The sequence below is a fragment of the Fusarium vanettenii genome (assembly GCF_000151355.1).
Source record: "Fusarium vanettenii 77-13-4 chromosome 9 genomic scaffold NECHAsca_6_chr9_2_0, whole genome shotgun sequence".
NCBI classification, from domain to species: Eukaryota; Fungi; Ascomycota; class Sordariomycetes; order Hypocreales; family Nectriaceae; genus Fusarium; species Fusarium vanettenii.
This window is the reverse complement of record NW_003315877.1, coordinates 1,102,735-1,128,280: the sequence shown is the minus strand read 5'-3', so window position 1 is coordinate 1,128,280 and position 25,546 is coordinate 1,102,735. Positions and strand designations below refer to the sequence as shown.

The 25,546-nt window shown below is 53.0% G+C and overlaps 9 protein-coding genes across 9 annotated transcripts; 6 read left to right on the top strand and 3 right to left on the bottom strand.

The window, feature by feature from the left end:
* Nucleotides 1-1,067: 1,067 nt before the first annotated feature.
* On the top strand, nt 1,068-3,988 carry NECHADRAFT_71916 (uncharacterized protein; the record flags this gene model as incomplete). The annotated part of the gene is made up of 2 exons (XM_003050435.1): nt 1,068-2,432; nt 3,405-3,988. The coding sequence occupies 2 exons, from the start codon at nt 1,068-1,070 to the stop codon at nt 3,771-3,773; spliced, it is 1,734 nt and encodes a 577-aa protein (XP_003050481.1). The 3' UTR covers nt 3,774-3,988.
* A 763-nt stretch (nt 3,989-4,751) lies between these two features.
* NECHADRAFT_48714 (uncharacterized protein) lies at nt 4,752-6,485 on the top strand (the record flags this gene model as incomplete). The annotated part of the gene is made up of 3 exons (XM_003050434.1): nt 4,752-5,056; nt 5,105-5,313; nt 5,359-6,485. Coding segments are annotated over 3 exons (1,641 nt in total), but the record flags the coding sequence as incomplete, so codon positions are not given.
* Nucleotides 6,486-7,270: 785 nt separating this feature from the next.
* Nucleotides 7,271-9,109, top strand: NECHADRAFT_48674 (uncharacterized protein; the record flags this gene model as incomplete). Its single annotated transcript, XM_003050433.1, has 4 exons — nt 7,271-7,486; nt 7,537-7,567; nt 7,620-8,044; nt 8,096-9,109. The coding sequence occupies 4 exons, from the start codon at nt 7,271-7,273 to the stop codon at nt 9,107-9,109; spliced, it is 1,686 nt and encodes a 561-aa protein (XP_003050479.1).
* A 1,021-nt stretch (nt 9,110-10,130) lies between these two features.
* On the top strand, nt 10,131-12,727 carry NECHADRAFT_71913 (uncharacterized protein). The gene is made up of 7 exons (XM_003050432.1): nt 10,131-10,273; nt 10,391-10,439; nt 10,516-10,537; nt 10,645-10,693; nt 10,755-10,839; nt 10,892-12,456; nt 12,506-12,727. Exons 1-7 carry the CDS (start codon nt 10,265-10,267, stop codon nt 12,560-12,562), a joined length of 1,836 nt encoding a protein of 611 aa, XP_003050478.1. The 5' UTR covers nt 10,131-10,264; the 3' UTR covers nt 12,563-12,727.
* Nucleotides 12,728-13,055: 328 nt separating this feature from the next.
* On the top strand, nt 13,056-13,850 carry NECHADRAFT_48812 (uncharacterized protein; the record flags this gene model as incomplete). Its single annotated transcript, XM_003050431.1, has 1 exon — nt 13,056-13,850. One exon carries the CDS (start codon nt 13,056-13,058, stop codon nt 13,848-13,850), a length of 795 nt encoding a protein of 264 aa, XP_003050477.1.
* A 64-nt stretch (nt 13,851-13,914) lies between these two features.
* On the bottom strand, nt 13,915-15,847 carry NECHADRAFT_105333 (uncharacterized protein). The gene is made up of 2 exons (XM_003050041.1): nt 15,509-15,847; nt 13,915-15,340 (listed from the first exon to the last, which is right to left on the bottom strand). The coding sequence occupies exons 1-2, from the start codon at nt 15,530-15,532 to the stop codon at nt 14,198-14,200; spliced, it is 1,167 nt and encodes a 388-aa protein (XP_003050087.1). The 5' UTR covers nt 15,533-15,847; the 3' UTR covers nt 13,915-14,197.
* A 3,191-nt stretch (nt 15,848-19,038) lies between these two features.
* On the bottom strand, nt 19,039-20,832 carry NECHADRAFT_96261 (uncharacterized protein; the record flags this gene model as incomplete). The annotated part of the gene is made up of 1 exon (XM_003050040.1): nt 19,039-20,832. One exon carries the CDS (start codon nt 20,830-20,832, stop codon nt 19,039-19,041), a length of 1,794 nt encoding a protein of 597 aa, XP_003050086.1.
* A 508-nt stretch (nt 20,833-21,340) lies between these two features.
* On the top strand, nt 21,341-22,491 carry NECHADRAFT_71909 (uncharacterized protein). The gene is made up of 2 exons (XM_003050430.1): nt 21,341-21,504; nt 21,572-22,491. Exons 1-2 carry the CDS (start codon nt 21,458-21,460, stop codon nt 22,242-22,244), a joined length of 720 nt encoding a protein of 239 aa, XP_003050476.1. The 5' UTR covers nt 21,341-21,457; the 3' UTR covers nt 22,245-22,491.
* Nucleotides 22,492-22,686: 195 nt separating this feature from the next.
* On the bottom strand, nt 22,687-24,349 carry NECHADRAFT_49029 (uncharacterized protein; the record flags this gene model as incomplete). The annotated part of the gene is made up of 2 exons (XM_003050039.1): nt 22,687-23,466; nt 23,513-24,349. The coding sequence occupies 2 exons, from the start codon at nt 24,347-24,349 to the stop codon at nt 22,687-22,689; spliced, it is 1,617 nt and encodes a 538-aa protein (XP_003050085.1).
* Nucleotides 24,350-25,546: the final 1,197 nt, after the last annotated feature.

Below are 25,546 nucleotides of genomic sequence, written 5' to 3'. Positions count from 1 at the left end.
GTTGAAGGTGGGAAATTTTGAGTCTCAATCATAGATTCAAGAGAATCACCATCCCGTAAGGCACTGTTCAACCTCGACAACGCAACGCCCCAATGCTTCGCGCCCGACGCGGATCTGGCCTTTCGGCCAATCTTGCATACATATGCCGTCCTCCTCTACGATGTTCGACCCAATGCTTCCCTCGACGCTCGTTTGCCACCGAGACCAACTCGGACAGTCCTCCAACGTCTCAACCCTCCTCTACCGGCAAATCTGAAGATATTCTGAATGGTCTCGATGCCTCATCGGAGAATCTCCAAACTCGAATTCGTGAAATGAAAAAGGATGCCGAAAAAATGAAGGAGAGGAAGGCTGCAAGGCTGCCAAAGAAGAAGGAAACCTTTAAGGACGGCAAGAAGGCCTCTGAGAAAGCCTCTAGGAAGACTTCTAAGAAAGAGGCCGATGCTGGCAGACCGGACGAGGCCGCAAAAAAGCCTGGAAACTTTGAGGAGGCTTTGGACGTGGTGCGGAAGGTCTATGGTGTTGGTAGTTCTGGTGGTTCTGGCGAGCCAAGCAACCCGTCGAGTGATCCGCCAAAGAGGAAGAGAAAGTCGAGGAGGGTGAGATTGGAGGGACCCAAGACTCCCGATGAAGTTTCCATCCCAGATGGGGTTTCCATCCCAGATGAAGTTCCCAGACCAGACCAAGTTACAGCCAAGGATGACAACGCGGATTGGACATCCAAGATTGCTCAACAAGCAGGCTTATGGACATCACTCCGAGAAAAGCTTCAACATCAGAGTAACCCACGGTTCGATCAGGTGAAATATGGTCAAGGTCAGATGTACCAATACGCCCAACACGATTTGTCGCTTGGCCCGGACGCAACACCCTTAATGTCGAGCGATCCTCCCCCTGTTCCATCACGGACCCGGAAACCCCCCTTGCGTCAACAAGAGCCAAGAGAACCCTCCAGGACCCCCTTTGCTTCAACAAGGGCCAAGAGAGCTCTCCAGGACGAAGATTCAGCTAGTATACCAACTGATACAACCGCCAAAAAAGGCAGAAAGTCCAGGGAACGCAAGGATATGGTGGACGTGCAAGTCATCAGCCCTCGAAAACTGAAGTTGGTGCCAGTCGAAGAGTTGGCACGAGACGTCCCGAAACTCGAGTACAACCTGGACAAGGTTCTTTTCAACCCTGGAGTCTACCAGCTTCAAGACAAGCGATCAAAGGTCTTCAACTTTGACCCCTACCTCGCCACAATCATGCCCGTGGAGCAGTTCGATTTCAACGCCCTGAAGGAGTACGTCACATCCTCCAAGGACACCAGACTCAGAGATTTGAGTGCCAAGTATGGCAAGAAGTACTGCGGTTCCACCTCCAGCTTGACGTCTATGCTCGCCCATTTCCACTTCCTTCTGTCAGCATGGAGAGCACCTAATTTCGAGCACCTGTCCCGCTCTTTCAATGTCGAGTTCCAGTCATACACCGCCCTGACCCGAGGACCTGCTGCTGCGTTCGCCCGCTATAAGGATGGGGTCTATGCCATTGATGCCGACAAGGAATTCGACAGGGCAAACATTTTGAGCATGCTTGGAAAGTCGATGGAAAAGCTTCTCACCATTCCAAAGAATGAGTTTGAAAAGTACAGAAGGACAAAGTCGCATGAGCTGTCTGAGGAGGAAAAGAACGCCGAAGAAGCATTCCACTACTCAACGCTTGGCGACTTTATGCTACGTTCGCAACTTGATGCGTATGACCCACGACTTCCCGGCACTGGAATGTTTGATCTGAAGACACGAGCAGTCGTATCTATTCGAATGGATGTCGAAGGCTACGAGAAGGGGATGGGGTATGAGATCCGCAACCGTTTCGGCGAATGGGAGTCATTCGAGCGCGAGTACTATGACATGATCAGGGCAGCCTTTCTCAAGTATTCGTTGCAAGTGCGCATGGGACGAATGGACGGCATCTTTGTGGCCTTCCACAACACACAGCGTATCTTTGGTTTCCAGTACATCAGCCTTGAGGAAATGGATCGAGCCCTCCATGGAACTTCAAACCGCAGCGTTGGCGATCAAGAATTCAAAGTCAGCTTGAAACTCCTGAACGAAGTTCTAGATAGAGCCTCAAAGCGGTTCCCCAAGCGCTCACTTCGACTACACATTGAAACCCGACAAACCAACCCCCCGCTGACCTACTTCTTTGCTGAGCCTGTCGACGAGGAGGCGATCGATCAGACCCAAGAATCAGGCCGATCAAAGGTAGAAGCTTTTGAGCGGGAGATTCTTGGCCTCTCACGCAAGGAGAAGGAGCAAGAATCGAGACAACTCAAGGAGGAGCTGTCCGCCCAAGTTCAAGAGGACCAGCTCGATAAGGAGGCCTTGCAAGAGTCTACTTCAGCCGAAGACCCTCAGCGACAGAAGGCTTGGGACGAAATGATGGCCAAGGTTGATGAAACCGTGGAAAACGATTTCCTAGGACTGCAGACAGTGAGAGATGCCATTGAGGAGGCTCTCGAGCAAAGCGGCCTTCTTGCCGGAAACTCCGAGCTTGAAAAGAACGCCTATCTCAACTCCCTCGTCGAGGCCCTGGCTGAGGAGCTCTCGGATGTCAAGGACTTGTGCAAGGAATCCGACGATACGCCCCAGAAGATGGATGAAGGCACTCAGCCTGCGGAGGAAAAGCCACAAACCGAGGAGTTGTCTCGAGAGAGTGTCTCTCGTGATGTGGTTTCCGAACAGCCCTCCTCTCAAACCGTAGTCGAAGAAACCCCTGAGGCTTTGGCCCAAGGCATGGAGGCTGTGACAGAGGAAGGATCCAAGGTCGTGGATATCACTGAGGAAGGCCCCAAGACTATTGATACCGAGGAGGCTTCCGAGACTGCAGTCATCACATCGGCCGAAGAGGGATCCTCCTTGACTGACTCTACATCTATCGAAGGTTCCAACGCTGTTAACACCATCTCGGGCACAGAGCACTCTATGGTTGTCGATACTGCATCCCCCGAAGAGGATTCCAAGGCTGCCGATGCCATGCCGACTGAGGAGGGTTCTACCGTTGAGTCTGCATCCATCGAGGGTGCCAACGCTGTTGATATCACATCATCCGAGATTATCAACGAGGCTGTTGGTGAACAGACGGAGTCAGCAGGCAATAGCAAGCTGTCAGATGCATCGCTCAAAGACCTCATCTTGAGGGTAGCTCGAAGTGTCGACCACAAGGCCAGCAGCATGGGAACGTTTGAGCGAGTGCTTTCGGAATTGGTCCAGGCCCAAAAGCGGGCGACCGCCGAAGCTAATGAAGTTGATGAAGCTGCTGAGGGTGAATCTGAGCCTACTCCTTTGGAAGAAGCGATGGCTACCGGAGCGAGCACAGAGTCGCCAGACGCCGCCTCAGTCGAGCAGGAAGCTCCAGAGGAGCGGGAGCTGCTCGGCATGTACATTACGGTTCGCAACAAGATGGATGATCAAGTCGTCGACCGCGTCGAGCTTCGCGAGGGCCGGGAAGACAAGCGCCGATGGATGGTGGAGTACTCTATCACAGAGCTACCTCAGGAAAGGGCCGCGAGGATCCTTGGACAGATCCGAGCTCGACGAAAGAAGACACTCCAGTTTGACCCCGAAGAGCGAAGCAGGACATGGTACCAGGCTTGGGAAGGAGGTCTGGCCAGGTCAACCCGAGCCGGGAAGTTGTATAGGAAGACTATGCAAAAGGAAGAAAGCAAGGACAAAGGCGTCAAGGTGGCGTGGGCCGAGACGACGATCCCGCACAAGACTTTCAACTCGTAAAAGAGACACCAGGTGGTGTATTGTAAGATGATGAACTGGACGGTGGACGAAAATTATGCATGGGAGGGACTTGTAAAAAACAAAAGAGGGAGCTGGTTTCTTGCTCCGTGTATTACTACATTCCAGTGCTGGTAGGAGACTGGTCGCAAACACTCCTCTTGGAAATCATGTAACATAGTCGGTCATAGAGTAGGTTATTGATGAATGAATGCGTTCTGAGACATGCAAGTCGACTCAAATGCTGCAGATAGTAACAGTATAAGGTGAAGCAGTTTGAATACGGTATCAACTCTCGCCTCTCCAATGATACCTGCAACATCATTAGCATCATCCATCATGACCAAGACCTAGTAACCTATGGTGACGTTATCCCCAATACCATGCCTAAAACGTTGGCTCCGATTGGGTCATGTGGGCTTCATGGCGGCCCGCCCTAAGCCTGTCTGGGGAACACTTACAAGACGACATAGTCACGCCTCAGACTGGGGGGAGCGACCCTGGTGATCATGATTACGGGGACATGTTCTTGTTGGGGTCATGCTCTATTTCTGTTCCTCGACTCTCTTCACTTGAGGGTGATGTGACTGTTGATTCAACCCTTGTCGAGTAAAGATGCGGTTATCTACAGCTATCTGGACATGCCTCGGCTTGTTTGGGGGACGAGGTCTCGGTATTGACGGATCGGCTAATTCACCTCGAGGCGTCACCGATGCTCAAAAGACGTTGAATGGTAACGGCTGGGCAGATCGGATATGGGAGCAGAGCAGAGGTGTTTCATCATGTTCAGGATGCCAGGTAAATCAGCCCAGATACCCCAGGAGAGACATGAGACTAACTAATGCAGGGGCTTCTGTTAACCTTCAAAGGGCTTGCTGCTCTTGGTGACCGCGCCTTTGTTGACACGGTCAAGGATATATGCAAGTTATCAAAGGTTGTGTCTTTGCTGTCGTCAATTGATCCGCCACTCACTGGTTATAGGTGGAGGATGCAGATGTATGTGATGGGACCATCGAGCTTGAAGGACCCATCATCGCCGAAGCCTTGAGAAATCTTGTCATCGGGTCAAAGACATCAGATCTGTTCTGCGTAACCTTCTTGGGACTCTGCAAATATCCAGAAATCGAGCCATGGGAAGTCCCTTTCCCGCCTAAGACGCTCCCTCGCACGCGTCCAGCTCCGAGCGGACAAGACCCCATTAAGGTCGTGCACTATTCTGATATTCATGTCGACCAAATGTATACTGAGGGGTCGAATTCAGAGTGTAGGAAGCCTATATGCTGCAGGTGAGTGCCATTATCTCAAGACTCGAAGGGGAGTTTCTAATTGGATAGACCTTATACTGAGGGAGATGAGCCTGGTAACACGGACTCGCCCGCTGGTCCTTATGGCGAACATACATGCGATTCTCCCGCTAGGCTCGAGCTTAGCATGTATAAGGCGATCAAAGAGTTGGTTCCCGATGCAGCCTTTAGCATCTTTACGGGGGATGTTGTCGACCACGCCATCTGGAATACGAGCATCCCTTATAATGAAGGCCAGAGTAGGTACTATGTGCCTAGAGCTTATCCAAGCTGACTTGTTACAGTTGTCGAGTCCTATGTAAACATGGATAGTCACTTAGGCATTGTCTATGGCACCGCTGGAAACCACGAAGCGCATCCTACAAACGCCTTTCAACCCAACTCAATTGGCAACTCATCACAGTGGATCTACGATCTACTCTCAGGCATCTGGTCACACTGGATCGGCCCCAAAGCTGCCGTCACAGCAGAGGAACTCGGGGCGTACTCGACTCGATACCCTCATGGCAACCTACGTGTCATTTCTCTCAACACCAACCTGTTCTACCGCGGAAACTTCTGGCTGTTCCAGAAGGATATGCTCCGTGACCCAAGTGGTCAGATCGAGTGGCTCGTGAGAGAGCTTGATGCCGCAGAGAAGGCAGGCGAACATGTTTACATCATTGGACACATGCCGCTCGGAGACAGGAATGCGTTCCACGACCAGTCGCATTATCTCAACGAGGTTGTGCATCGGTACTCGGGGACCATCGCGGCCATGTTCTATGGACACACGCACAGAGACCATTTCCAGATTACATACGCCGACTCTTCGAATAAGAGCTTTTCTAATGCTCTTGTAACCTCATACATAGGCCCCTCGCTTACGCCTATGTCCGGAATGCCCTCGTTCCGCGTTTACGATGTTGACCCAGTCACCTTTGCTGTCCTCGATGCGACAACTTACAGCGCCGACATGACATCCGACACTTATCAGACTCAGGGACCTGTGTGGAAGAAATACTACTCGGCTAAGGAAACATACGGACCTCTCACAAACCATCCCCTGACGAATCCTCATACAGAGCTCACCGCAGGGTTTTGGCATAACATAACCGAAAGGTTCGAAACAGACCAGAATGCTTTCGATGACTTTATGCTACGCATGAGCCGTGGGTGGAAACAGCCAGAATGTAACGAAGACTGCAGACAGACACAAATCTGTCAGCTTCGAGCAGCTCGGAGTGAGGATAACTGCGATGTTCCCACACTTGGTTTTTACTACCAGAAGAGAATGGAAGACAGCTCAGAGCGGGACGAGTGTGGCATCTCTGTCATGCAGGCTACGTTATCGGCTTTGGTGTCGAGGAAGGGCGTGCTGGAGATGTTGCAGGGTTTGCTACTTGGGAAGAATCTGGAATTGTTTGGGTGATGGATGTTATCATGAAAGGTAACGATACACGATATACACGATACATGTGCTTTGGGCATACTCATGGTAGACTGACCAAAGAAATGTTGTTCTCAAGACTCTCAAGTCCCATCGGAGACTTTATAGCCATCTTGATAGTATGAGGCGATACTGACGGTCCAACATTCGGCCGAGTGAGTCTTGAAGTGCGCAGGGACGCTTGGCAAAATTCAATTCGATAAGCTTATCTGGGGCTTTATAAATACCGTCACTATCCAAGTGGCAATATCATTAATCAGATGTGCTGCGTAGTATCAAGTTGTGAAGCCAGCCGGGGTATCCTTTGCCTCTGAGGCTGGTACGGGACCAAGGGATGTAAATGAGCCGTCAGGGTTTATCTGACCAACGAATTGATACACCAACCATTTCAGATCTGACATTTGTAAGGCAGGCCGGAGACTTTGTTCGGACACATACGAATCTCACCCAGATCGACAACCCCCGTCGCCCAAAATATTACACCCCCGGAACCTGCCAAACCATACCCTGCAAAAGCCAATGCCCTTCCGCTAGGTTGAAACAAATATCTGAAAGAGGCCTAGATGCTGACACGCCGTGAGCGTATCGGCAACCCATCCGGGGCTGCCAATGGTGTTGAGGTTCGTGGCGATGCAGGCCGGAGCATTATCAGAGAAGCTGGTTTTGAGAGGAAGAGGATGGGAAATTGGATATATAATGGTGTGTTTGAACTGCTCTGAGGGAACTCATAGACCCAACATCATCAATAAAACAACACTATTACGAAAATGGCCTCTTCGCAAAGTCAACAAATCGGCTCCGACGTGTGCGTAATAGGCACAGGAGTCCTTGGACTTCTCGCCCTCAAGAACCTCCTCGAGCAGGGTCTCAACGCAACCGCCTTTGAGAGGAACGAGTACATTGGCGGTAATTGGCATGCTTCGCAGAACACGGGTCAGACTACTGCTCTGATGGGAACTACTGCGAACACTTCCAGGCATTGTGTAAGTTGCAAGCGAACATTGCCTATCCTAGGCATGCTAACAAGTCAAAGTGCTCTTTTACCGACTTTCCTATGCCTTATGGTAAGTATATTGTGACTTGACTATGTTTATAGTAACTTACACCTATGGCTAGACTATGCCGTTCATCCCCCACAAAAGGATATCGAAAAGTACATCGAATCATACGCCAAGCACTTTAACTTATTCTCTCACATCGAGTTCTCCACGTCAGTCGATCATGTCGAGCGTGATCAAGAACGCGGAGTATGGAAAGTATTCACCAAAAACACAAAGACCGGTGCCGAAGAATGCAGAATATTCAGCCGGGTGGCTGTCGCAACGGGCATGCTAAACGCCAAGAATATTCCCAACGTCAAAGATATCGACAAGTTTGAGGGAGATGTCCTTCACTCTCGGCAGTTCAAGGATGCTTCCAAGTACAAGGATAAGAATGTGCTTGTTGTTGGTATTGGAGCTACGGGTGCCGACACCACGTCGTTTCTGGTGAAGGCGGGAGCCAGCAAGGTCTATCTAAGTCACAGAGGCCAATTCTACCTTGTGAGTAGCTTCCAGTAACATTTTCTGATCGGTTACTGACCAATATTATAGCTTCCTCGACGAGTCAAGGGCAAGGCCTTTGACCATTCCATGAGTCGCCGCGTCGGCATCTGCGTGAGAGCGCTTGCAGGTGTCTGGCCACGAGGCTTTGCTGCACTCATGTCCAAGGGCCTCATCAGCACGAGGAACAAGTCGTTTCCCTTTCTAACCGAGCATTCATCATTTGCTTCATCTCGACCTATTGACGGAGTCTTGCACCGAGTTCCAATCTTTTCAGATGACCTTGCAGATAATCTTCGAGATGGTCGGGTCAAGTCAGTCTTGGGTATTCAGGAGGTGACAGGACCCAAGTCTGTCACCCTGACCGACGGTACCGTTTTGGAAGACCTCGATGCTATTGTATTCTGCTCTGGTTATCATTACGACTTTTCTGTTGTCAGGGGACCTGGTGATCCAACCGACGCAGCCATCGCTCCTGATCATAACAAGAAGATCCAGGCAGCTCGACATTACAGCGACGACAACAAGTTTGCTCGACTCTATCATGGATTCCTCTCGGAACAGTATCCAGAGTCACTAGCTTTCCTCGGCCATGCCATCATTATGAAGCCCCCATTCGTCCTCTACGATCTAATCTCAATGGTACTCGCCGGTGTCTGGTCTGGCAGCTACCCCATAGAATCAGCAGAAGAGAGACGCCGCGACATCGACACCCACTACGACTTCATGGTCAAGACCCTCGAGGAAGCCCCAGTTCCTCACCTCGGCATGCGTCTCGCGTCAGCGCCCACGTACGAGTGGCTGAACCAAGCAGCCGGTACAGGCGTGACGGAAAACCTGGGTTGTTTCTCGTGGAAGGCGTGGAAGCTCTGGTGGAATGACCGCAAGTTCTATAACCTGCTGATGGACGGTATCGATATACCGGCGGTTTACAGGCTGTTTGATACCGGACGAGGGAGGAAGCCGTGGCCAGGGGCGAGGGCGGCCATCGAGAAGCTTAATGAGCAGGCGAGGGAGCTGGGAGAGGAGTGGGAGCGGGAGAATCAAGATAAGAAGACGAAGTGAGCGAGCAGGGTCAGTGGGAGTGATTCTTTTTGCGCCGCTTAGTATTTGATCAAGTTTGAATGCTCAAGATCGATTAATGTCGTTAACTAGACTGAATACCTCGTTAGATAGACAGATATACAACACGTATCGAAATGTTATTGCCAAGACATTGTCTGAGGACTGAGACCTGATGTGCCTCGGTGTTGGCGTTGAGATACTCCGTAGTAGTTAGCCAGCCCCTCGACATATCTAAATGGCAGCTTCTGTTGATTGATCATGGTGATGAGAAAGATGAGCTACTGATGTGAAACAAGTATCCAATTCCAACAAGATTCGGCCTGGCGAGGCATCAAACAAGGATTAGGCACCCACTTGCATTGATTGCTGCACCATGATCAGCGCCCGCAGCGCATGGAGGGCAGCGTAAGCGTTAGAGGTTTCGTAGCTAAGGCTCAGGTTGTCCTGTTTTGGAAGCCACCCGCCCTGCTGCATTTCACCCATCCCTCCTTCCATCAACACATGTACCAATATTTTAAGCAACTCACTCTCATCGTCGCAATCACACAGCGCAACAAAAAAAAAAAGAGAATAAAGAAACTTGCCTAAAGAGGCGCTCGTTGTATGCTCGGCATTCGTCCTACGCTGCGAGCAAGGCCCTCGCTTCTGGATCTGATCCGCGCCAGAGGCGAGGACGACTCCGACGAAGACACCAACGGCAACAACAGAAACAAGGCCACAGACAGCGACAGCGACAGCTCCAGGGGCCGCGCGGGGAGCTTCAGCAGCAGTTCCAGCGATGCAGCCCCTGCGGCAGCCGCTAACGCCCTCGCCACCTCTCGCTCTCAAGCTCCAGGTGGAGGCCCCACTCGCACCGCATCGTCATCATCCAGGCTCCACCGTGGACCTGGAACTGGAGCTGGGAAGGTGCAAGCTCGTGCTGCTGCTGTCGCTGCCGCTCAGGCTCTAGTCGACGTAGCTTGCCAGGTGCCTCTGCCAAACTCTCCACCACCATCTCCGTCTCCATCATCTCCAACTCCATCTCGACCGCCTCCCTCGACCTCATCCTCCTCCGACCCGACTCTACCCTGCATCCGGCCTGCGTCGCCGTCCTCTCCGAGACCCATTCCTCAGATCCGTCTTGAATCCGACAGCGCCCCCGTTTCGCCGCTCAAGATGCCTCCCGTATGTTGATTCCCGACCTCGAGAACCTGGTTCCCCTGATGCTTGCTGCCAGACCCGTGACGACACGGCGTCCATTGCCCCGCTGGATTCGAGAGGCTGACATGACCAATGCTGCAGAAAGCAAAGGCTGCTAGCAGCAACGTCAACGAAGATGATGCGTCACACGGTATGTAGATGCTAGGAGCGCTCATGTTTGGGCACTTTTCAAGGTACCTTGGCCTGGTCGCTAACAATCTTCTTAGGCAAGATTTACTCCATCTCCGGGTCAGTTCCTCCAGCTTTGCTCGGCTTCGCGAGCCATCTGCGCCCTCGAAATGCATCCTGAAAAGCGCTCATGGGACGTCATCATGTTTTACTGACTCTTTCAACAGTCCCGTCGTTGTGGCTGAGGACATGATTGGTGTTGCCATGTACGAGTTGGTTAGTCGCAATCATCCACCATCGTCATAATCGGCCCAAATCTAACCAACAACTCGTCTAGGTCAGAGTAGGTCACGATAACCTTGCCGGTGAGGTTATTCGAATCAATGGCGACCAAGCCACCATTCAGGTTTACGAGGAGACATGTACGACAACCCATGATGGAACTCGAGACTGCGATACTAATTGAGATCCCAGCCGGCGTCACTGTCGGTGACCCCGTTTTCCGAACCAGAAAGCCCTTGTCCGTCGAGCTCGGCCCCGGTCTGCTCAACGGTATCTACGACGGTATTCAGCGTCCCCTCGAGGCCATCTCGAAAATCGCCAAGTCTATCTACATTCCCCGCGGTGTCGCGGTTCCTGCGCTCGACCGCGAGAAGAAGTGGGAGTTCACCCCGACCCTAAAGGTCGGTGACCACATCTCGGGTGGTGATGTCTGGGGTACCGTCTTCGAGAACTCTTTCCTCGCCAACCACAAGATTCTGCTCCCCCCTCGCGCCCGAGGAACCATCACCAAGATCGCCTCCAAGGGCGAGTACACAGTCGTCGAGAAGCTCCTCGAGGTCGAGTTCGATGGCAAGAAGACCGAGTACCCCATGATGCAGACCTGGCCCGTCCGAGTGCCTCGCCCTTCCAACGACAAGATGTCTGCCGATCAGCCCTTCATCGTCGGTCAGCGAGTTCTCGACGCCCTCTTCCCCAGTGTCCAGGGTGGAACTGTCGCTATCCCTGGTGCTTTCGGTTGTGGAAAGACTGTCATTAGTCAGTCTGTGTCCAAGTTCTCCAACAGTGATGTTATCGTTTACGTCGGATGTGGTGAGCGAGGCAACGAGATGGCCGAAGTCTTGAAGGATTTCCCCGAGCTCACCATTGAGGTGGATGGTCGCAAGGAGCCCATCATGAAGCGAACCACGCTCATTGCCAACACCTCCAACATGCCTGTCGCTGCCCGAGAAGCCTCCATCTACACTGGAATTACTGTAGCGGAGTATTTTCGTGACCAGGGTCTCAACGTTGCCATGATGGCTGACTCTTCCTCACGATGGGCTGAGGCTCTTCGAGAACTGTCTGGTCGTCTGGGAGAAATGCCTGCTGATCAGGGTTTCCCCGCCTACCTGGGTGCCAAGCTCGCCTCGTTCTACGAGCGAGCCGGTCGTGTCAAGACTCTGGGTTCCCCTGAGCGCCAGGGCAGTGTCAGCATCGTCGGTGCCGTCAGTCCCCCTGGTGGTGATTTCTCGGATCCCGTCACTACGGCTACTCTGGGTATTGTGCAGGTCTTCTGGGGTCTCGACAAGAAGCTTGCCCAACGAAAGCATTTCCCTTCGATCAACACATCCGCCTCGTACAGCAAGTACACCAACACACTGGACAAATTCTACGAGAAGAACTACCCCGATTTTCCCCGTCTCCGAGACCGCATCAGGCAGCTCCTTTCTGACTCTGAGGAGCTTGACCAGGTCGTGCAGCTGGTTGGAAAGAGTGCGCTGTCTGATCCCGACAAGATCACCCTGGACATTGCGGCTCTGCTCAAGGAGGACTTCCTGCAGCAGAACGGTTACTCAGACTATGACCAGTTCTGCCCCATCTGGAAGACCGAGTGGATGATGAAGCTCATGGTGGGCTTCCACGATGAGGCCCAGAAGGCGATTGCTCAGGGCCAGAGCTGGAGCAAGGTGCGAGAGGCTACCTCTGACCTGCAGGCCAACCTGCGACAACTCAAGTTCGAGGTTCCCACTGAGGGTCAGGACGTGATCTCCAAGAGGGTAAGCAGTCAAGCAACGATTTTTGAATATATGCTAACAGAGTTGACAGTACGAGGAGATTCAACAGAAGATGACGGACAAGTTCGCTGCTGTCATGGACGAGTAAATCAAGACTCGGGAGGTGATCTCGAGAGACGTTGCATTGCAAGCAGTTGCGGTCTTGGGCATAGAAGAAGGATAAGGAGGGGGATAAGTCAGGAGAAAGCCGGTATTCGATTACTGTTTGCGACGCCCCATAGTTTAGTGTGTTGAATCGATATCAAATTGTTTGAATATTGTCTGTTTATAGGTGTTGACTGGCATATTGTCTGTACATGTCACTCCTGCATTGAAGCTGTCGGGAGCATCATCCGGGGTGGGTCGTGTAGTTGGGGAAGTCCAATGATGTGGGGCTGCATATGGTAAGTAATTCTCGCGGTGAACCTTGAGAAGATGATATTCCTGACTCTCATCAGCAGCTCAGCTTTTCTACGTTGATATACACATTCAAGGCCGTTTTCTCTCCTCCAATATATCAAATTCTACTCCTCCTAATCCTACCACTCAAGAAACTGACCCAATCCCTCAACACGCACACACAGCCCCTCACTCGCCGAACAATGTCCGAAGAACTCCAGGACGAGGTAGAAGCCATCAACTCCATCTACGGCGACGGCAGCCTCGTACCAACCGAGGGCGATACCTCCGTCTTCATCCTCAACCTCCCCGGCGACGCCTCCTCCCTCCGCGTCCGCTTCCCGCAAGAGTACCCCTCCAAACCGCCCTCCGTCCTCGGCACCCATCACAGCTCCGGCGGCGTGAGGGGTGCCGGCGCGAGAGATCTTAAACTCTTTCGTGAAGCGTTGGAGAGTGTGTTTCAGGAGGGTCTTGTTTGTTTGTTTGATGCTGTTGAGGAGTTTACGAGGCGGTCTGAGGAGGAGGCTGAAGATGAAGCGCCGAGTGCACCATCACCACCACCAGAGGAGTATGAGATAGAAGAACCGTCCTTCCCACCTCCGAAATGGATCCTCTCAGAGCCCATCACAGACTCCAAGTCAACCTTTATAGCACACGTCGCGCGCGTCACGTCGCCGGACCAAGCGCGACACTACGTACAGGTTCTCCTAGCATCCGACAAGCGCATCCGCACCGCAACACACAACATGACGGCGTGGCGCATCAAGGGGCCAGGAGCAGCGAGCTTCCAGGACTGTGACGATGACGGAGAGGCCGCTGCGGGGGGCAGGCTGTTGCATCTCATGCAGCTCATGGATATCTGGGATGCCATGGTGGTGGTGACGAGGTGGTATGGCGGCGTGCAGCTGGGACCTAAGAGGTTTGCCCTAATCAACGCCGTTGCAAGGGATGGCTTCGTGAAAGCCGGCTTGGTCGAGGAGAAGAAGAAGGGAAAGTAACAAGGTGCTCTCTCAGTCAAAGGCATCACAAACCTGGAGTCACGGCAACGACAACTGTTACGTTACACAAATCATCATGGTATCTCGATTTGGAACAGAACAGCTCCTCCCGAAGAACGCCAGACAGATACACAAAAAAAGCCCGCCCACCATCCACTCCACGTCTTGGATTACATAGGGGATACAGATCCCCAGCATCATGATCATGCTCTGCCGCCCAGCTACCTTACATGAAAATCATTTACGCCATCTCCAAACGCCTCTCCTTGGGTTTGAAAGTCCTTGGTGTTACAAATCTGTCAACAACTCATCTCCCCTTTTTGTTACAAGTTTAAAAGACCACCGCTCTACGACTCCTTGGTGAGCAGTGGCTCCAAGATACTCATGGCTCGGACAGACTGCTCCTCCGAGAGAATGACAGCACCTGCTTGGGCTGTCGAGAGGTACGAGAGTTCCGAGCTCTCCGCTATCTGCGGATCCTGCACCAGGATACCCGCAACACCGCAGACGATACCAGTGGCTTCCAAAGACAAACTTTCCAGGTTGAGGAAAATTGGAATCAGGCAGCCTTCTGTATCCCCCACCAGAGAGTCGCCAAAAACATCAAGAAGGTTCTTGTCGAGGAGTAGCGAAGGTGGGTCGTCCTGGGCCAACGTAACCGACATGAATCGTGGTTGCGAGACAAGAGCCGAGATGATGCATGTGTACAGCTTCGTATCGACATTATCCGCCCAGCTTGGTCGTCGTCCGTTCCCCGTGGCGTGTCGGCTGATCGAAGGTCGTTGGTGGTTGAAGGATGCAAGCTGCGATGCCTCACGGCCAGAACATTGCACCAGCACCAAACCCTCCTCGATGTTTGGAGTGACATGCCGTTTCTTGAGAAGGCCAAAGGTCCGTGTCTGCATCTCGGAAACGTTGGACGGAAGACCCTCGTGCGGCGGGGTCACTGTCGGTTGGGTGGCGCCCTTCTTATATCCTTGTGTGACATAGTTGGACTCGTTCTCGCACAACTCAAAGCCCTTGGCGAGGAGGGACTTGGCAACGTTGTCGCGCTCCAAGGTCGGCACTAGAATAAAGTCGGAGTAGTAGGTGGTGATGAAGAAGATGGGGATGCCAGCCAGTGCCAGTGGAGAGGTCAACTCCATTACACGGCCGCCCGCATCGAGTCCAGCACTAATGACCGAGAGGATCATGTACGAGTCTTTGGAGACCGAGACCGATTTGGCAATATCGCGCGGGAGCGTCTTTAGGACGGGCTCAAACACATTCTGTGCCCATGATGAGTGGCAGACCACTGAGCACTCGAGGGGGGTGATGCTGATGTTGAGAAAGCCATGTTGACCATCAGATGTGAGACCCTGTAGCTCGTACTCTGGTGAATCGCGCAAGTTTCCCAGGCTCTGAGACTGTGGGAGGAGGACGCGGAGGATAGGCTGGAGCAGTGTCGAGTAGAGATTGAGAGGGATGTGAATCAGCGTATAGGTCCCATCCTAGAGAGCGAGGTTAGAATAAAGACCATGTGCAAGCAACTCTTTAACTTGTCAATCTTGAAACGCCCGTCGTTGAGTAGTCGCATGCAAGGTCATGCAGCAGGATCAAGAGTAAGACAGATCTCAAGTAAGAAAGGGTTGCGTGCAGAGCCTGCAGCACCGACTTACAAGGAAAGAAACTTGCGCGTTCATGATGAACCGCCAACGTCGAGTCCTGGGGCAGGCGAGGTTGGATTCAATGAGGGGCAGATGGCAACTTGAATGCGAATCGATGTCTGCGGCAAACTCAAGCTAGGCTGGACGGACAATTGGTAGGCGATAACAGAACGGTCGAGGGGCTGACTCGATCATGGAAAGAACCTCGGTCCGTCTGCTCCAAGGTTTGGGCTAAGGTTGGACGAGAAACAAGAGTTGAGAGCGCCAACGAGAGTGCTGGAAAACCGGTAAAGTTTGATGTTAGTGAAAGGGGCACAGGCTCAAGTGGTGTGAAGAGTTTTTTCGAGAGGTTGACAAAAGGTAAATAAAAAGGAAAACGAGGGGGATTGAGAAGAATCGATGCAGGTTAGGCAACGGAGGCGATAAGGGTAAACCCACGTTAATAACTCTCTCTCTCTTCCTGATCTCTGAGCGAGCAGCTTGCATACTTTAGTTGCTCACACCATGGCTCCGAGCCGGACGGGAAGGGCACGTCCCTTCAAAGGTTGAGCATTGCAGGGTTTTGCAGGGACTAGGCGAGTCCACTCAAGACAGGCCAAGCCAAAGGAAGCCAAAGGCCGACCTGGGAACTACCGTAGTTGGCCGAGTTGGGCCATCATGGCGGCAGCGTTGACGGGCATGGGGGTGGATATTCCCACTAGACCTCAAGAAAGTGTAAGCCGACAATGTCTTGGTGCAATCAGGCGTCAGTGGCTCAAACAACCCCTGTCCACGACCGATGATGCTACTCTGGACAGGATGGTTCGAGGTCGTCTTCCACGGCTATGTGCCGACCTGCCATGCTGTGCTTGCATCCATTGTATCGTCTGCGGGAGATGGACACGCTCGCTTCAGTGAGGCCGCTCGGGGGTTTCCTGGCGCAGATCATCACCCAATGCCCCGATGCCCAAGGCATCTCCCTTCTATCCAACACCCCAGTGGGTAAGGCGGAACCTGAAAGGTGCAGGTGGCTTCTGTAATTGCGATGCAGGTGGTTTCACAGCATTATGTGTTATGGAGCCGAGGACAAAAGCAACAAGACTTGATCAGAAGCGCCGTGGCTCTCCGAGTCACAGAAATGCCACAGTGCCCAAAAGGTCAAGACACGCAGCTCGTTTTGCTTACGACTGCAGTCTTGGTTTCCTAACAGCCATCAAGACGATGTCGCCAGGTCAAGATGCACAGTCGTGGCATCCATCTGAAGCCAGAGCTGTGGCCGATTCGAGTGCGTGACAGTGGTCTCGAGATCGACCGGGAGCAAAAGGTTGTGGCAGCCAAGCATGATGATAGGTGCAGGTACTGTATGTAGGATCCGTAGAGTTGCAGAAGTTGTTGGTGCGTGGGGGCAGGGGTGAGATGCCGTCGCTGGGCTGAGATCGGATAGGATCAGGACCCTTGCAACCTTGTAGCGGAGTGTAGGACAAGACATGCTTGACTAGTCCAAGCTTGGTCTTCTGCTCGGGCTTGGACGTGAGCTTCAAGGTGAACGAGCCATGATGAAGCAAGTGGGCGAACCGTGAGCCTGGATCCAGGCCAAGGCGATTTTGCTAGTGTTGGTGTTGGTGTTGATGTTGGTGGAGGATGGAAGTGTAAGTGAGGTACCCGTGGGTGGAGCAGGCGGTACCTGCCATGGTGAGCAAAGCAGGTAGGTGGTAGCAGTCCTGTCTCTGGGCAGGCAGGAACAACTCCACGATGATGCCTTGTGCCTTCCTCGTCAGTCCGCTTATGCTCACATCCATCACATGCCCTTCACCTCGGAGCTGATATTACCTTCACCTTCACCTCAAGACGTCACAATTCAGACTCATCATTTTCTTCATCCCAGCTTCGTCGTACCGTCAGCCCCAGCTTCGGCTCCAAGGCTGATAGACCCTGGTGTTTTCTGCGGCCTGCCCGTCTCGGAAACCTCCCAGGAACCCCAGCTTTCATCATCACCCTTTCTTTTGGGTCATCAGCACCTCCAGCTATCATGTCTCGACTCGGCTTCGCCTCCGCCTTGCATCCGACTCTAGCAGCGTCAGGCGCCGAGCTTCCTCTTCTCCGTTTATGATGCATTCTGCCCCTACACTTGCGCTAGCGGCAGCTGCCCCTGGCTCTGCCTTGTTATGAACACCAGCACCAGCCAGCAGGACGAAATTGATGCATGCACCTCTCAACTACGCCTCTGATCGACTGTCGTATAACCTCAACACTCAATTATGGTTGCTCATCATTCCCCGAAGGAGCTCGGCCTTCGTCACATCGCATCTATCCCCCCGGTCTTAACCCACTGCACGCGTCTGGAAAGGGCCGCTCACCGCGATGGACAAAGGACACGACAGTGAAGCATCTCCGAGAGATCTCACTGATGAAATCTGCTTCGGGTAATGGACCCCACGACAGGTGCCGTTGCAACGGGCGCAAGGGAGCAGCTTCTCCAATGATTCTGGCTCTCTGGAGCCCTCTTCCCCGCTTCTGGGCCCCTTGTCGTCGGGCTTGCCACTGACTCGTGATTCACTGCGTGACCTGCCGCCTCTGAGGCTTCGCATTGCATCGCGGAACATGTCGCCTTGCGCATCCGGCTGCAGCTCATAAGCACGTCGAGAAGTGACGCAGCTTCCACCAAACCCCTTGTCACGCTGTCAACCGCGTGCACAGATGAGGTGTTTGCGTGCCTCTGGAATGAGGGGCTACAGTGACCTTGGCTGGCTGATGGCGACACAACACTGCCGGATTCAGTGGCAACACCTCTCTCCCCACAAGTCTCATACTCCTGTCAGGTCACTCAGCTATCGAATGAGAAACTATGTGGTCTGCGTACGACTGTCTCTGCGGCCGGTAATTGTCGGCGGATAGCACAAAGCGACTAGCTTTCTCTTGATACCTATCAGCAGATATCCTCTTTAATACCTATCAATGAGGGTCCTTTGTCCCGCCCGTTGTGGGACGGGAGCTAAGCGCAGGTGGGCTGTTTGATAAAGGATTCTTGACCAGCTTACATCGCAGTTATCGTAATAGCATAGTCTAGTTGTCGAGATTTGACGATATCTCCACGAATGAAGGCTGCAAACTCGACCGGATAACAAAGGCTTCTCGGACCCCCAGCCTCTCGGTCTCGGCCGTTCTGACAGGACCGCTGATCGACCCAAAGCCTTCCCGTCCTGTCATGGATACTTCAACTATGACATGAAAGTCCCGACGGAGAAGAGGGGGGTTCATGCATGACATTGCAGTGGCCTATCTTGCCTAGCGCGCCCAGTAACCGCCCCAGCCGACCGGATTGTCAACTCGACTAACTGCCAGCCGTGATTGTCCTCCCACGCCCAATGCCAAGGCACAGAGAGCTTGTTTCACTTCTGCGCGTCTAGGTCGGTCGCCTGCATCTCGGAGACCACCGCCAGCTCCGCACGACTACCGTTGGGAAAGATGGATGTGGGCGGATCCGAACAACAGTGACATGCTCTCCGCAAGACACGTCTCTGCAAGACAGCTTGATCCATTCCTATTTTGAGATGGTCGAAACTTTATCGCTTGACCCCAACGACGACCAGGTTTCTTGGACTCTGTTCGTAGTCAAACACTGTCTCGACCCACGCATGACGGACGAGATCGTCGTGTTCTCGGAGGAACGTCCACCGGTCCGACACGATGAGAGACTCGACAGCCATGGCGCTGAACGCCATCAGACTCCAGACAGCGCACAGCTCCTGCTTTCGTGGCAGGTACGTGGCCTCATAGCGCTCGATCTCTTCGTCAGTGATGTCGCCCATCTTCTCCTGCATCACGTCTGCATACTGTTTGAAGTCGCTGTTGGTCGTGAGCTTTTGTACAGCCCCGCGCACATAGTCCTTGAAAGACCCATAGCAATTCTTCCGCAGGGATCCAATGATGACAGGATTGGTGCTGATGTCAAAAGGACTTTCACTCTCGCTCTTGGTGGCGACAGTAGCATCTGCCTCAGGTCCTCCTTGAGCGTCTGAATGCCGGACCTTGGTCACCACGCCCCGGTCAAGGAATATCTTTTGCAACACTGCTCTGAAAAAGTGCCGAGAGAAGAATCCTGCGCTCTCCTTTTCGGTCCAGTTCTGGGGTGCCTGGCAAGCCATCATGCGGGCTGTGATGTTCAGTCGCACACCGTCGCCTTCATATGTCGAGAACTTTTTGCTCATAGGGAACCCCTGCGGGTCATGCTTGTCTGATTCTCGGACAAGCCGGCCGTTGACAGCCTGGAGAGTCGGCCTCAAGAAAGCATGCTTGTAGGTTGGCGGGCCTAGCTTCTCGGTCATCAAGTTGTAGCAGCATCCAACAATAGCCACTGCCTGGATGCTAGGGTTGAGGACCAGGGAGCGAATCCCAAAGTGCGACAGGTTGCCGCAGGAGTGGATTGACATTGCCATCAGCCGCAAGTCCTTCTTTTCGCCCTCTGTTTTGCTCCCGTTGTCGATTTGGGCAATGACGTCGGCAAGATCACCACTGTCGAGGCGACCCGAGATATACTGGACGAAACCCTTGCCTTCTTCCGCCGTGTATTCCGCTTCGAGTTCTCTGGTGGGTCGGAATTCGAATGCTTCATCTCCTGCCACTTCGCGGATGGCCTTGGCCAAAGCCTCTGGATCATCTTGTGCATCTGGGCCGCGTGCTTCGATGATCTGATTCCACAGCTTCTTGTTTCTCATGACCTTGGGCTTGACGGCCAAACCAGAAGTCATATCGAGGCCTCTTGCTGCCGTAACGTTATTCTCACGTCCTTCAACGGCAACCACATATCGGTTATATGGTTCGCTTGCCATTGCTCGACCAAGATAATTCTGACCACTGCCAAAATCAACAAAGTGGGTGATTTCGTTGCCCAATTCCTCCGAAATGTCCCCCGACAGTCTATCGAGATATTCCGCAAAGTTAGTGACTTCGTGGACCTTTTTGCGGTTCATGCCCACAGCGACTGGGCGTGGCAGAGCAGGCAGTTTCTCCTTTGGGGGTGTGAATGAGCGACCAAGAGAGAGGTTTCGGACTGTTCGAACGTATTCGATGAAACTCTCCGGAGGGGCCTCTCCTTCGAATTTGAGATTATCCAAATCATCTCGCATGAGGAGATCTAGAAGGTCCATGAGATTGCATGACAGGATGAAGGGGTGCCACTCTTTGGGTATGGCGTAGTGGAAGAGGCCAGGTTCGATGGTGAAGAAGTCGAGGATATGGACACCACCACAGAGAATTTGAAAAGTCTCCGAGCTGCTCGAGAACTTGAGGAGTTCATCGATGTACTCTTCGGGAGAAGCAAAGTCGCCATTGAATGGCAGGGGCTTTTCAGGTATCATGATGAGATATAGGTAGTCGAGTTGTTGACTACCCTGTAGTGGTGTCAATGATGGGTTCTTGGTGGTTTGTATAACTGGGGTCTTACTATATGTTGGGTGAATATTCGCTAAGACCTGATCCTGGTCCTCTCTGGTGTTGTCCCTCGTCCCTCGTTCAAAGCCCTTGTCTGTTGGATGTGCAGGTTGTCTGTAAAACAAGAGCTGTAGGAGTCGGACACTCTCAACAACAAGGCAAGTCGTTGAAAGGCAGATAGGACAAGGCAGCTCGGTATCAGACTACGAGCAGTCCAAGTTCTGACCAGTTCAGATACTAGCCTCGAACATTGGGCAAATTTCGATCTATCATGCACAATCCAAATTCACTTGGTGTGCGGGTCGAATTTGTAGGTGAGAGCTCGGTGTGACTGAGAGGGAGCCCAGAAAAAAGGTACGTACCTCACAGCTCTCACCGAGCGCTCCCCAGGCCCCAGGGGTCCCTGCAACGTCATCCCCTCCAACCTCCCATTGTCGCATTCGAACAGGCTTCAAGATTGAATCTTCTGGCTTCAATTAATCCACCTGCTAGAGTCGCCTAGACATCATCGCACATTGACGCTTATGCGTCTTCACGCCTTGTACCGTTAGGATGATGTCCTCCACAAACGAAGAGGACCCCTTCCTCCAGGTCCAACAGTACGTTTCCATCCATCCCTCGTTATCATCCCAATGTTTAGCATTCATCGCGCTGACTGCCACGTAGAGATGTTCTCACTCAGATGGCCTCGGCTAGGCCGCTGTTCGCCTCATATCTCCGCATCCGCTCCCTATCCACAAATGCCGATTCTCCTGAACTTGCTTCCGCTCGCTCCGACCTCGAAGCCGCTCTCTCATCCCTCGCCGACGACCTAGCCGACCTCGTCGCCTCTGTGCAGGCCGTCGAGTCCAACCCCGCGCAGTTTGGTCTCTCTGCACATGAGGTGACACGTCGCAAGCGTCTCGTCCAGGAGGTCGGCGGCGAGATTGACGACATGCACGACGAGCTGGCAAAGAAGGTCGACGCTGTCCGTGGGGGCGACCTACCCGACCCCAACGCGTTCGCCATCGATGGCGACGGTGACGATACGTACGCCGAGTTTGAGCAGCAGCAACAGATGGAGATAATGCGCGAGCAGGATCAGCACCTGGATGGTGTGTTCCAGACCGTGGGCAACCTTCGAAGGCAGGCCGACGATATGGGTAGGGAGCTGGAGGAGCAGCGCGAGATGCTCGAAGTTGTCGATGAAGCGGCTGATCGTGTGGGTGGCCGACTTCAGACGGGCATGCAGAAGCTGCAGCATGTGATACGCGCGAACGAGGATCGGTACAGTAGCTGCTGTATAGCCGTCCTCATCTTTGTGCTCATCCTGCTGTTGGTCCTCCTCTTGATTCTATAATACTCGAGTAGAGAAGGGGTAAAGGGGCTGCCCTGACGCAGCACAGCCTTGTCAGAAGCGTTCATGATACTTTTACGTTGGGAAATCGGAGTTTTGGGTGGGAATTGCAACGACTGCGTACACGCAATGACCGGAAATCTTGTTCTTTTTTTCTTTGTCTTGGTTGTATACTAGAAGGATAGATAAAGAGGAGCAGACGTGGCCGTTTGTCTGTTTAAACGGCGTGACATAATCCAACAAGTCCGCCAAACACCTACTATGCCTGCCAAGCCTATGCCTGCCAAGCCTATGCCTATGGTGATGCTGATGCCTTTCCTCATCAACAAAAATGATATCTCTCTGTCCTGAACGCCTGTTACAGCACCGGCTTGAATGTGTTTTTCCTCCATTTGCTTCTTTTCTCCGTCCCCCTTGATTCTCCTTGCCGGGTGTCCTTGTTCTTCTAAGCCAGCACCAGTCCCGACTCACTCTTGAGCACATCAGCCAGAGCGGCCAGAGAACCGGCAGCTGTGGCGTTTTGGGGCGCCTTCTTGGGGAATTCGACAAGCGCAAGACGCAGGGCTGCCAGAGCTGCGTTGCCATAAAAGTTGAGGAAGCGTTGTTCGTGGCCTTGAATCATGGACCGGAGGACAACGTATTGCGTGTTTGAGATCTCGTTGGGGGGCGAGTTGACGATATATGCTAGCGCCTTCCAGTAATTAGTAGGCGGGTAGGGGTTCTTCTTTGATGACTTGCTGAAATCTCTCAGAGAGAGAGAGGCAAAGCCAGCACCCAGGCCAGTCATCCTGTCGTTGTGGCTCTGTTCTGTGATCCAGGCCGGCCCATCCTTCTTCCAGCCGATGGAGATACGACCGCGCTCTGTTCGATCACTACCTCTGTGGCCGAAGAGGACTGGGCACACAATTCGGTACTTGGCCATTACGATATCGATCAGGGATTGCCCTCGCCATTCAAACTCCTGGTTTGAAAAGATGTGGGCTGTAAACACTCCAATCGGGTCTGCGGCCTTTGGGTTGGCGCCACCTTCGTTGATGAACTGGTTGATAATGGCCTTGGCACAGATATTCATGAGATAAATGAAGAGTGAAGGCAGTGTTTGGTCGTTGTGGGTGGCTCCCTGAATGGGCTCTCTCTTGTCGACCACGAACAGGCCAACATCGATTGGCGGGCTTGGTGTACCACCCTTCAAGGCCTCCTTCAATGTGTCTGTGATCTTCTGAACCTAGTTTTTGTTAGAGCCTGCTGTCATATCGAAACATCTTACTTACTGGTTTGGCGTTGGCACCCTTTCCGCCGGTCAGCTGGCCAATAGCCACCCGAATCTCTCGACGGAAGGTTCCAAGTTTGCCCTTGAGCGGCGAGCCAGGGACCTTAGACTGAGCCTGAAGTTCCCGACGCAGCTTCTTGAGTTCCTGGTGAATCTGGCAGTATCGATCTTCAGTGGGACTCGCTGCAGGTTTCGCAGGAGGTGCGGCGGGTTTGGCCAAAGGCTGAGCAGGACCAGGCGCAGCAGGTTGTGCCGTAGCTGGCCCGTTTGTCTTCTGGAACAGTCCATGTGTAGTTGTTGGCCCGGAAGTTGCAGCAGCAAGTGGGCTGCTAATCGTCGGTTTGTTCTGGGGTGCGAAGGGGCTGCTAGTGGCAGGGGGTGCAAGAGCAGGCTTCTTGATCTCTGAAGGGGGAGTTGTCGATGGTTCTACCCGCTTTGTTTCCTTTACCGGTGTAGTACCGTTTGTTGTCTTTGAAGGATCTGGTTTGGGCGCCGGAGGGGGAGTGGGAGGTTCAGGCTCTGGTGGTAATCGAGGAATCGTCTTTGCCTTGAGTTCCCGAAGTCTCTTCTCCTCAGCGACAACTAGAGCTTCTGCCCGAAGCCTCTCTTGCTCCTTGCGCTCCTCCTCGACGATACGTCGGTGCTCTTGTTGCAGCTCATGAAGCTCGTAGACTCGGATCGCAGCCTGGCGCACCCGTTCGTGCTCTACCTGGGCTGCCGCCAGGGCATCCCGATGGCTAAGCTCGTTGTTTCGCGTATCAAGTAGGAAGCTCGCGGCGATGTTTCGCTCGGGGCTCGAGAGCAATTGGCTCCGCCTCGTGGTCGGGGAGCGTGTCATGATGAGTTGAGGACGGCGAGGCTAGGATTTCGCTGTCACGCATTCATTGGTAGCTGGAATAGATAGTTCCCTGGACAAGTTGGAGGTGTGAAAGCTCGTATATCGATAAATGAAATGAGCCGTCTTTCAGGCCGGTCCGCGAGGGATCGGACAACGGATCTGACGTCGAATTTTGAGATTGAATGTCGTTCTTTGGGTTGTAATATGCAGCCCTTGGAGAGGCTGGATGCAAGATCAAAGCATAGTGGGTACGTACCAACTGATATGAGCTGAACTTCCAGCCTCCCGTCCAGCTTGGTCCCACCCAAAGGGGAAGTAAAAGAACAGCCTGATCTCGGTCCGCTAAAATAAAGTCCCGACCTGCATTGCTCAGCCACACAGAGTAAGCCACACAAGGTCATGTGTGGCCGTGTTATTCGGGATGGCGCCGTGAAACATGTCAACTCTGGCGCCGCCCGTAATGGTCGAGACAATGCAAGATGCTCCTCCACATGAGGGGCAATTGACGCGTGATCTCATTGGCAGCCTAATACCAAGTGGCAGGTAACAGGCATCCTACGGCAGCACCTGAATCACGGAGGTTCTGTCAGAAATTCAGCCTTGGAGCTGAATTTAGTGCTGGCCAAGCAAGTCTGAGGCAGCCTAGTCACTGCATCTGGAAACAGTTCGTCGTCGCGTCCACCTGAGGTGAGGACATGGAGACGAGACGACGCGATGGGGTAGTTCGACTGAAGGGTTACATTGACGGCTCAAATCTAGAACCTGCCTGGATGTGGTTCACTGGGTCGGGCCGTTGCTCACCCTCTGGGTAGGTACCTGAGCTGTCTAAGGGAGGTATGCGGATGAGGACCACGAAGCCACGGCAGCCGTTTTTGGTTGTGTTGGGCCCAGACGGGGAACATGTCTGAACTTCGGGTAACGCCTCTACGAGACACGGCTTGACGATGATCAAGATGCTCGGTAATGGGCAACATTGAGCCAAGTATACGAAGTACTTGGACAAGTAGTTGGAGACCAGGCTCACCCTGCAAGACGTGCAAGACGGCTCGTTACTCTGGGTAAATGGAAGAACCATGACTTTGCCGTGAGCACCTGACCTCGGATTGAGATGTCTTTCACAACGATTGCCCGGGAGACGAGGCTTCAACTCGGACACGGGCTAGAGGGTGGTCCGTTGTTGGTGGAAGCTGTCCCATC